Source organism: Pseudophryne corroboree, chromosome 4, assembly GCF_028390025.1.
Source record: "Pseudophryne corroboree isolate aPseCor3 chromosome 4, aPseCor3.hap2, whole genome shotgun sequence".
Lineage (NCBI taxonomy): Eukaryota > Metazoa > Chordata > Amphibia > Anura > Myobatrachidae > Pseudophryne > Pseudophryne corroboree.
Window position 1 is genome coordinate 537019723 of NC_086447.1, and position 12226 is coordinate 537031948.

Genomic DNA, 12226 nt, shown 5'->3' on the forward strand with positions numbered 1-12226 from the left:
TACTCCACCCTGTTTGTAGTTCCGAAACCGGACGGTTCGGTCAGACCCATATTGAATTTAAAATCCCTGAACCTATACTTAAAATGGTTCATGTTCAAAATGGAATCGCTCAGAGCGGTCATCGCCAGCCTGGAAGGGGGGGATTTTATGGTATCCCTGGACATAAAGGATGCATACCTTCATGTTCCCATATATCCACCTCATCAGGCGTACCTGAGATTTGCGGTACAGGTTTGTCATTACCAATTTCAGACGTTGCCGTTTGGGCTTTCCACGGCCCCGAGGATTTTCACAAAGGTAATGGCGGAAATGATGGTACTCCTGCGCAAGCAGGGTGTCACAATTATCCCGTACTTGGACGATCTCCTCATAAAAGCGAGATCACGAGAGAAGTTACTGAACAGTGTGTCACTTTCAGTGAAGGTGTTACAGCAACACGGCTGGATTCTCAATATCCCGAAGTCGCAGCTGGTTCCTACGACTCGTCTGAGCTTCTTGGGCATGGTTCTGGACACAGACAAGAAAAAGGTTTTTCTCCCGATAGAAAAGGCTCAGGAACTCATGACTCTAGTCAAGAACCTATTGAAGCCAAAACAAGTGTCTGTGCATCATTGCACTCAAGTCCTTGGAAAAATGGTGGCAACATACGAGGCCATTCCCTTCGGCAGGTTCCATGCAAGGACTTTCCAATGGGACCTATTGGATAAGTGGTCCGGATCACATCTACAAATTCATCAGCGGATCACCCTGTCCCCCAGGACCAGGGTATCTCTCCTGTGGTGGCTGCAAAGTGCTCACCTTTTGGAAGGACGCAGGTTCGGCATTCAGGATTGGATCCTGGTGACCACGGACGCGAGCCTCAGAGGGTGGGGAGCAGTCACAAGGGGAAGAAACTTCCAAGGACTCTGGACAAGTCAAGAGACTTGTCTTCACATCAACATCCTGGAACTGAGGGCCAAATACAACGCCCTACGTCAGGCGTGAGAACTTACTTCGCGACCACCCAGTTCTGATCCAGTCAGACAACATCACCGCAGTGGCTCATGTAAACCGCCAAGGCGGCACAAGGAGCAGGGTGGCAATGGCGGAAACAACCAAGATTCTTCACAGGGCAGAAAATCATGTCAGCGGTGTTCATTCCAGGAGTGGACAACTGCGAAGCAGACACGACCTGCATCCAGGGGAGTGGGGACTTCATCGGGAAGTCTTCGCACAGATTGCAAGTCAGTGGGGACTGCCCCAGATAGACATGATGGCATCCTGTCTCAACAAAAAGCTACAGAGGTATTGCGCCAGATCAAAAGATCCTCAGGCGGTAGCAGTAGACGCCCTAGTGACACCGTGGGTGTTCCAGTCGGTTTATGTGTTTCCTCCTCTTCCTCTCATACTCAAGGTATTGAGAATAATAAGAAAAAGAGGAGTGAGAACAATTCTCATTGTTCCAGATTGGCCAAGAAGGACCTGGTATCCGGACCTGCTGGAAATGCTCACAGAAGATCCATGGCCTCTTCCTCTAACCGCGGCTGCGTTTGATGGCATGGCGGTTGAACGCCGGATCCTAGCGGAAAAAGGAATTCCGGATGAGGTCATTCCTACGCTGATAAAGGCTAGGAAGGACGTGACAGCTAAACATTATTACCGTATATGGCGAAAATATGTTTCTTGGTGTGAGGCCAGGAATGCTCCTACGGATGAATTCCATCTGGGCCGTTTCCTGCACTTCCTACAAACTGGAGTGAATTTGGGCCTAAAGTAAGGATCCATTAAGGTTCAGATTTCGGCCTTATCCATTTTCTTTCAAAAAGAATTGGCTTCTCTCCCAGAAGTACAGACTTTTGTAAAGGTAGTGCTGCATATTCAGCCTCCTTTTATACCTCCGGTGGCGCCTTGGGACCTTAACGTGGTGTTGAGTTTCCTTAAGTCGCACTGGTTTGAACCACTTCAAACGGTGGAGTTAAAATATCTCACTTGGAAGGTGGTCATGTTATTAGCCTTGGCTTCTGCTAGGCGAGTGTCGGAATTGGCGGCTTTGTCTCATAAAAGCCCCTATCTGGTTTTCCATATGGATAGGGCGGAATTGCGGACTCGTCCTCAATTCTTGCCTAAGGTGGTGTCATCTTTTCATATGAACCAACCTATTGTGGTGCCTGTGGCTACACGAGATTTGGATGATTCTGAGTCCCTTGATGTAGTCAGGGCTTTGAAAATTTATGTGGCCAGAACGGCTAGAGTCAGGAAAACGGAAGCACTGTTTGTCCTATATGCAGCCAACAAGGTTGGCGCCCCTGCTTCGAAGCAGACTATTGCTCGCTGAATCTGTAATACCATCCAGCTGGCGCATTCTACGGCTGGATTGCCGTTACCAAAATCAGTCAAGGCCCATTCCACTAGGAAGGTGGGCTCATCTTGGGCAGCTGCCCTAGGGGTCTCTGCACTACAACTGTGCCGAGCTGCTACTTGGTCGGGTTCAAACACCTTTGCAAAATTCTGTAAGTTTGATACCCTGGCTGAGGAGGACCTAAGGTTTACTCAATCGGTGAAGCAGAGTCATCCGCACTCTCCCGCCGTTTGGGAGCTTTGGTATAATCCCCATGGTCCTTACGGAGTCCCGAGCATCCTCTAGGATGTTAGAGAAAATAAGATTTTAAACCTACCGGTAAATCTTTCTCGTAGTCTGTAGAGGATGCTGGGCGCCCGACCCAAGTGCGGACTACTTCTGCGAGACTTGTATTTAGTTTTGCTTACATAAGGTTTACGTTATAGTTCCATCAGGTTGGACTGATGCTACGTTATTTTTTCATACTGTTAACTGTTTACTTGATACACAAGTTATACGGTGTGATTGGTGTGGCTGGTATGAATCTTGCCCTTGGATTAACAAAAATCCTTTCCTCGTACTGTCCATCTCCTCTGGGCACAGTTTCCCTAACTGAGGTCTAGAGGAGGGGCATAGAGGGAGGAGCCAGTGCACACCCAGACCTAAATTCTTTCTTAAAGTGCCCATGTCTCCTGCGGAGCCAGTCTATCCCCATGGTCCTTACAGAGTCCCCAGCATCCTCTACGGACTACGAGAAAAAGATTTACCGGTAGGTTTAAAATCTTATTTTTTTACTGTTTCGCTTGCCTAACATCTTCTTTTCTCATAGGTTATTACATGGTTGCATTGCTATTTCTTTTCTGTTAACTCTTTGTTCTCCACTTTCTAACCTGTCTAGAGCCTAGAAGAAGAGATTACATCAATTCTATTTAGTAAAGAAAGCTTTTCTACCTTCTCTCCATCTAATCTACGGACAACAGAAGCCAATATTTTGAATGATAGCGTGCCCATTGACACGCTTTGTGTTAATCATTCCCCACCACTGCCTGAGGTGCACTTCCTTTCTTTGCTTTTCATTGCTGTTTTAATTATGCCATTCCAATCCCTGCTGTTTAACTAGACCTCTATGGCACATAAGCCTGATTCAGATGTGGTTGGAGTTGCTATCACTATCAGCAGTGATAGATCTGCATGGTAATTCAGCAGGAGACGTCTATTACAAGAAGATGACTCCTGCTGCAGTAGTGATCCGTCCAGCATCGAATCACTCACTATCGGGCGGCTTGCGGCACCCATGGGAATGCGCAAGCTGCCCACTGCAGAGGCCAGGAAATCTCTGTGCCACCAGGGAGATTACTGGCCTCTTCCCTCCCTCTTAAACGGCTGCTGCACGCCCTACGTTTTTACAAATGTAGGTTGTTGCTGCCCTCCAGAAAGCAGCAGACTGTAAGTCACAGTCTGTTACCACCTTGCTTCCCAGGCCTCATTCAAGCATGTACATCAGGAAGCAACTCCAACCATATATGAATAACCCTCATAGCACGTAATGCCTGTAGCAGGGGTGTACAGCCATTTTAGAATACGCAGAATATACTAGGACAATAACCTCTTTGCAGTTAGGTCATGCCTATCCACAGTATAACATCGGCCAAAAATTGCAATTTGTGCCACCAGAGGGGACCATGGCCCTCTCTTGTAACACATTAACCTACTCCACCTCTTTGTAAGCAAATTTCCATTGCCCATCTCTCCTAATAAAAGTAGTCTCCTTCACATTTACCTCTGTGGGAACTCTTTCCCTCCCCACCGTCACATCATCTGTAGCAACGTTTTCCCTCCACCCCCTCATCTGTAGGGTTACCTCCCCTCTCCCACACTGGCCTCTTGAAACACTTTCAGCTCGCCTGCTTTCACATCTGTAGTGACACTTTCTTTCCTCCCTCATCTGTAGTTGCTTCCCCTCTCCCACACTGGTCTCTGTGGGAATGCATTTCCTTCTTCCGCAGTTGCGAATGTGGGAACACTTTCCCTCCTTCTACCACACTGTCCACTGTGGAAACGCTTTCCCTCCCCATTTACAGTACTTCCCTTCCCATGCAGTTATAGTTGGCCAACCTGTAGCAACACATTACTCCTACTCCCCTTTTAGCAACATAACCTCAATCCTCCCCACTCTCCCTGTTTCTTGTTCTACTTGCTACAAATGCAAAAAATATGGTTATAGTACATGGTAGGGAGAGAATATATTGCTTTGGGTTTTTTTTTCTTAGTATAAAGATTGTAAGCTATGACTTTACAAACATGTTCTCAAGGAGCGCCTGTAGAGTTGACTGTTAATTATGTAGCTCAGGCGTGCAGAACCATTTCTTTACCACATGCAGCATTGTAAAATGGTATTCCTTCAGAAGAGCCGTAATAAAACTTAAACATGTAAAATATGTAGAGTTTTACGGGACAGAGGAACCTCTTTGTAGTTATAGCATACCTCTGAACATTGTTAAAACCGGAATGAGTGTTTCAATTCTATGTAGTGGGTTCGGTCAGGTCACATGGGAGCAAGTCACAGCCCTTCCATATAATATATTCCCCCACCCTCTTCTCACCTCTGCAGTGGCACATTGCTCCCTTTCTCACCTCTGCGGTGGCACGTTGCCCCCTTTCTCACCTCTGCGGTGGCACGTTGCCCCCTTTCTCACCTCTGCGGTGGCACGTTGCCCCCTTTCTCACCTCTGCGGTGGCACGTTGCCCCCTTTCTCACCTCTGCGGTGGCACGTTGCCCCCTTTCTCACCTCTGCGGTGGCACGTTGCCCCCTTTCTCACCTCTGCGGTGGCACGTTGCCCCCTTTCTCACCTCTGCGGTGGCACGTTGCCCCCTTTCTCACCTCTGCGGTGGCACGTTGCCCCCTTTCTCACCTCTGCGGCGGCACATTGCCCCCTTTCTCACCTCTGCGGCGGCACATTGCCCCCTTTCTCACCTCTGCGGCGGCACATTGCCCCCTTTCTCACCTCTGTAATAGCACATTGCCTTACTTTGTACCATTAAGCTGCTGGTGGAATGTGTATTATACTAACAAGTTTAGACTTGTATCTATAAAATATACAACTAGAAGCCGTGTCAATGGATATAAAAAGATGTCCTTTATTTCTAAGTACATTTGTATCACGATGGTTTAAAATATGTCTGCTAGCAAGCAGAGCATCATAGAATTTCTGTGTGCACAGTACTGTAGTTGGCCACATGAAAGACAGGCTGCAGTTTCTTAAAAAGTGGGAACTAAAATAACCTGTATGGTGACTGTTTTTGAAAGGTCAATAGTTTTAGGGGAATATCCTATTAGCAGCAGAACGTTACCGCTGCTAATAGGTTCGCTGGGGGACTACCCCATTTGCCCCAATGCCGGCTTTCCATAATCTCTGTTAAACAGTCGCCACAGCTGTGAAACAACACGTGATCGCAACAATTTTTGTTGCAATTTCAGCCGGTAAAAATGGCCTCTAATTGGGTACTGCGATAATGACCATCAGAGTTAATATGAAACCCCCTTTAGTGTGTTCATAATTTAAAAAAATATAAAATTAATTTTGAGGCATGGATGTTAATACAGAATGTAATGGTTAATGGAACGTGGTAGGACTATAAGAGAGATGTACTGTATACAACTTTATGAAGAGGACAGGTGGAAAAGTTGCCCATAACAACCAATGAGCTTCAAGCTATAAGTTTATAAACTGTATTTAATAGCTAGATGCTGATTAATTGTGGGCAACTACCCACTTGTCATCTTTTAAAATGTTTGACACATCACCACCAATATGATGAGTCTTTATAGAAAAAAATACCCTTTTCTACTTTTACCCGATGGACAGTGGCTTATAGCTTAGAATGATTCTAGAGGAATGGCATTATTACAACACAATTTTCACTACTAAAAGTTGTTCTATAATGTTCAAGATGTGATAAAGTGAACTGTTACTCTTATAATGTACTGTATGTATGTTCCGTTTAAATCAGATCCTTAGTTTAGCCAAAATGCTGTGCATAGTCTGACTTTTCATCTATATAATAAGTGAGGAAGAGGGCACTAGTGAATACCACTTACTGTATCAGGAAAAATGCTAGCTGTTAAAGACTGTCGCATCCACAAGGTTCTGACCCTCACAACTAAATTATAAAATTACGGTGGAGTGCTTTCCAGTTAAGACACCAATTACGACAATTTATGAAAAATGAAATCTGTATGTTGGTATCAACAATTTAAAGAACATTTAATATTACATATGTCCAAGAAAACATAAAAACATTTAAAAAGTATAATGCTATAAATATAGGTGACATTTAGATAGGGGTAATCTAACTTTCAAAGCATCCGGTTCATGAATATAAATCAAGCAGTATTAGTTGTGTACCCTTTAGTTATATTTCGTTATAGTTTGTTTGTTATAGTAGTCATTAGTCAGTCAGTAATGATCGTTAGTAATTAATATTCTCTAGTCTACTTTACTATTGTTAGAGATAATCATTACTGACTGGCTAATCACTGACAATCTATAGCTATAAGGTACACGATTAATACTGCTGGATTTTTATTCATGAACTGGCTTCTTTGAAAGTAACATTACCGCTTTCTAAAGGCCACCAGTATTTAACTCATTGTGTTTTAAATGTTTTTATGTTTTCTTGGATTTATGTAATATTAAATGTTATTTTAATGGTTGATACCAACATAAATATTTAATTTTTTATAGAAATACTGTCACAATTGGTGTCTGTTAACTGGACAGTGCTCCACCTTTCTGTTATACTTTTTAATCAATAATTGCAATCATGAAATCAAGTGATTTGCTTAACTAAACTGCTATCAGGGGTTGTTTTAAATTGCCCACAAAGGGAAAAATTTATTAATCGGGTATTGATTAGTACTACCTGGCAATCTGGTGGGCAGATGACGGCACATACTGTACCTGCAAATAGCGGTCATCCACCAAGTAGATTGCTAGGACTGCCCAGTACCTGTGTCAGAACTAATCTGTTTGCTTGGCTTTACCATGAATTTACTGCATACTGGCAATTTGGTCAACAACATGTGTGGGCATATTGGATGTTCATGTCATTACTGCTTTTACATATTTTTGACATGCTGCTAGAACGGTAGGTAATTGAAGTACATGTGTTTGTTTTGTTTTGTTTACATGTATTTTGTGTAGCTATTGTCTGTATGTAAGCACCCTATGACTCTTCATGTTCTATGTGTTTTGTATGGGTTTGTTTTGTTTTTGTTTGGCTGGTGGGATGGGGGTCTTCCCATATGATGGTATTTCACCATGTTGACTTGTGATCAAGTCAATCAATTTGTTTTATGTCACACAGTCTTTGTGTTAATATATTGATTGTGTCCTTTGGTTACTTTGTGTCCTGCAGAAACTTTTACCCAGAACAAGAGGGATGCGCACTGGACTGAGTGATGCTCTTGAGGTGCTCAAATTGTACCATAAGTACCAATATGTTCATCTTGATCACCATCACATTTTTCACTTTTCAGTTGACATCACTTTTTGTCCTTTTTGAAATGCAGAAGTCTTAAGTTAGTTTCGGTTGTGGTTTTTTGTTGAAGTTTTTATTATTTATGTATGTTTATTTTCCTCATCCATTTTTCATGTAGAGCTCAGATGAGATACAGAACATAGTGAATGAGAAAAAACAGTCAGATTCTGACACCAGAAACACCACTGTCACAGAAGATACGGCAATAAATGGGGATATCGAGAATCACAAAGATATTACTGAGCAGATTGCAGAAGTCAAGGATTTGGATAAAAGTGACACACAGTCCTTATCTTCATATGATAGTAGTAGTGAAAGTGATAATGAAGAGGCAGAGTATAAAGCTGAAGTCAGATCATCTGAACATGTCCTACACGAAGAACCTGAAGAAACTGTACAAGAGCTACTGGAAACAATGCCGGTCACCGAGTCTCAGATCATTGTAAGTGAGGACCATACTGTCACTGTAACAGTAACACAGGTCCAGGAAGAGACTGCAGTTATATCCCAGGAAATCAGAGTTACTACTCATGGAAGTGGGGAGAAAATATTTCAGGAAGTACATGAAGCTCTGGAAGGGAAACAGAACAAAATGAATGGAGATGTAGCCCACGTTGATGTTGATGCTTCTGCTCAAATTATTTGTTGTTCTGAGGTAAATTGGTTGCAGAGAATGGATCTTACGGTACAAACGCTACCAATCTGTTAGTGGATGTTTCTTTTTTACACAAGATTTGGATGCTGCCATGAACATGCAAGCCACTGATTTTCCACTTAAAGTACATAGATAGCTTCTATTCCAGTGTTCGCATACAACCATTATACATTATCATCTTTCTTCATATATAATTACACCATCATTTTCCATTTCATATTTTAACTGCAAATTTGTTTGATCTCAAAATGTTTCTTATCTTTGTATGTTAATATGACTGTGTCCGTCTTGTCAGTCCAAATATATGTTCCTAATAACTAATTGTACAACTTGTTAGAATTCCAATTCCTGCAACCTACGTCGTCTTGTATGTATACATAAAATCTTTAGTCCATTAAATAAGTGTGTGTGTGTGTGTGTGTGTGTGTGTGTGTGTGTATACAGTACTGTATGTATGTGTATATGTGATATTTTATATTTATATATTTTTTTATTTTGAACTATCGACTACTTCCTTTCTAGCCTCCAGTGGTGAAAACAGAGATGGTTACCATTTCTGATGCCACGCAAAGAACTGAAATTGCCACAAAAGAAGTCCCAATAGTTCAAACGGAGACAAAAACAATTACCTTCGAATCTGCCCAGGTAGATAGATATGTTTTTCTCTTGCTGGCTTTACTGCTTAGAAAATCCTGTAGAATGGAAATAGTTTAGCTACTGTATATATCTTTGGTACCAGCGTTATGTTGCCTAAACTGTCTTATTACATGTAAGATTTTGCTTTATGGCGCTAACATCTTTTTGTTTGCAAAGTGATATTCTTTACGTGAGCACATTTTCTTACACTAACTTCTTTTCAAAACCAATGGGAAACCCCACTGAGAATTGTAATCTATTTCCATTGAAGCAGTTTATTACATGGTGTACCTACCACTTCTAGACATCCGTCAAATGTTGGCATCTTGTCCATCTTCCCAAAAGTCTTTCTTCATTTTATAAAAATGTGAATATATGGGAATGCAATTGTTCTGCCACCGCGTCAAGACCAAGCTGTACTACAGTTAATGCTGCACAGTGAGCAACATTTGTCCTTTTGCCTTGCGATTCTTCCAGCATTGTGTTTGCCTGTGAACAAAGTATCTTGGCGTTTATCTTATTTGTATATTGAGAGTACTGTGTAATTTTTTCCTTTGTTCTTACAGTGTCTAAAATTAACTGATAATGCAATTGTTTTTTGTTTTTTCTAAAAGTGACGTTTATCAAGTGATTCTTTAATGTATTCTACACAATAATAACTAAACTAATGTTAACAGTGTATTAGGAAATAAGGCAACTTTTCTAAAAAAAAATTAAAATGTTTGTAGCATTGTCCTGATGACCCTACTGTAAAGTTGCAGTTGTGTGTATTGGAAAAAGGGGGCAATTCCACACACAGCAACTACCTCCTTCATCACTAATTTAGTGAAGGGACACTGCAGCTAGTAAATGACAGCATTCAGCTAAACATCAAATGTCATGCATCACAAGATTAGTCAGGATATGGAAACTTTTTTTTTTTAATCTCTTTGTTTATGAAGGTAGTAAGTTAGTAAGAAGTCCAGCAATACAGATAAACAATTAGTTACACAATCTATATGCATATAGTTTAGCAGATAGCACATAAGTTATCCCGAATCCTCTTATATCATAATAGGACATATGGCACTACAATTCAAAATAGAAGTTACCAAACTACCATCTTTTTTTATTTTTTTTCCTATCAGGATATGGACATTTTTAAATGGTCTATTTGTTAGTAGTAGCTCCTTATATAATACTAGTATTTTAAGATTCCTGGTCTTTACCTGGTACAACCTCCCACACATACTGTACATATACCCTCATAATATTGATTGACAGTGCTACTGTGTTTCACTATATACAGTACCTTTTACATGTCCCTGTACATTTCTGACATTGGAAATATAACAATTGCAATTTATGAAACACACTGAAACTTCAAACACTGAAAATATTGACAGTAGTTTAAAACTTTATTTTATATTCTTGCTGTCTATGTATATAACAAGAAATACATTTGTGAATAATTGTACACCTATGTAGTAGGTGAAGTACTGTATATATTAATCTGTAAGGGCGGTAGTCCAAGAGAGTTGAATGGAATTCCAAAAGCGTGTCTCTAAAGTTAATGCTTTCGAATACATTTCAAACATGGAAGCTAACCACTTTTCCATTAATACTATACCCCAGGAGGAATCCATGTGATAATCATAGATACTACATGGTTTAAGTTCAAATACAAATTGTGTACACATTTGCCATGAGCAATATCAATGACACTGTTAATTTGAATACAATGTATGCAGATGAAAGATCAGAAAAGACTAATTTCCGCAAACCGTCCCAGAGAGACCGTGACTGGGGCTATATTAACATGTTAGAAACCGCTATCATAGACAAGTTGTATTAGAAGAGAAATAATTATGCAATACTGCAGCTAATTAAAACAACTATCCCAACTTACCAATATCTATTGCTGTATTGTGATGTTAAACATCCAATTAATAACAATGCAGACCTGAAACTTGGTTCCTCTGAAATAAATGGGGTTGCCTAATATTAGAATTTGTGCACTCCGCAGTTTACCAAATAAAATACCCGTCCATCAGTCTCCAGATACGTAACTGACATATTAATAGTATCTGCAGCCGTCTCTCTAGCCAATGGGGGAAAGCTTTAGAAGAGTCAGTTGCTGACATCCTTGAAAATAAAAGACCTCTCACTAGTTGACTGAAGCTTAAGTATAGTACCTGACCTGTATCTCCCTCCGCTCACTTCAGTTGCGATTTCATTAGAGGAGCTTGTTTTTGTATTATTGCTGTCATTATTTTCTGTTTGAATTTATGTAGTTAATGATAATTGTATTTTTTATATTTTCATTTGTGATCATTACGGTGTTCATTTTGGTTCCAAATATATATATATATATATATATATATATATATACCATAATTCTGCTTTTTCCTTATATTAATGTTAAAAACATGTTAGCTGTGTAAAATAATAAAAATATGGACCAGTTTAGATATGATTTACTGGTCCTATGTACAGTTACGGTTAGAGGAGAATGGTTTTATTGCAGGCAAGATATTGTGTATATTTGCATGTTTTTAGGTCGCTGATATCTTTTTAAAATACAGATTTCTTTTGGATAGTGTGTGATGGAATGTGTTGAAGTTGCATAAATGAACAGACTTTTTTTTTACTTTTTTTTTTTTTTTTTGAATCATGTATTTTATTGAGTTTTGCATAAAGTTACAAAGGTAAAAAAGAACATACAACATTCAAAACGGTACATTGTACTGGTCATCAAATATCACAGTGATTTACAGTACAAGACACAAGTCAATTGAAAGAAGTGAAAAACTCCTAGATTGCTTGGTATGAACAATGCAACAATACCGTCATTGCATCAATATTATACATAAGTGAGAGAGAAGTCACATAGACGAATGTAGGAATGCATATACAATAGAAATGACAGCAGCACCATAATAAGTAGGAATGTGTCAGAAGGTGTCAGAGGGCGTCGACCTCGGCCAACAGAAAAAAAAACAAAAGGAAAGCTACACACTCTGCTTATCAACAGGCTCCACCAGTTCTGCACCCGGGCGTACCAGAATCCATCTGTCCCACTTATGCTGGCCATACA

The 12226-nt window shown here is 40.6% G+C and overlaps 1 protein-coding gene across 14 annotated transcripts in view; it reads left to right on the forward strand.

Moving 5' to 3' along the window:
* EPB41L2 (erythrocyte membrane protein band 4.1 like 2) overlaps nt 1-12226 on the forward strand; it is a 640934-nt gene that overhangs the window by 583839 nt on the left and 44869 nt on the right. For 8 of the 14 annotated variants that reach the window (XM_063917312.1, XM_063917311.1, XM_063917316.1 and 5 more), the window contains 4 exons: nt 3216-3368; nt 7737-7790; nt 7978-8514; nt 9037-9159. In XM_063917312.1, the coding sequence (XP_063773382.1) occupies nt 3216-3368; nt 7737-7790; nt 7978-8514; nt 9037-9159 (867 nt within the window). The remainder of the gene's footprint in view (nt 1-3215; nt 3369-7736; nt 7791-7977; nt 8515-9036; nt 9160-12226) is intronic. The other 6 variants (XM_063917317.1, XM_063917324.1, XM_063917318.1 and 3 more) reach the window with 4 other exon arrangements.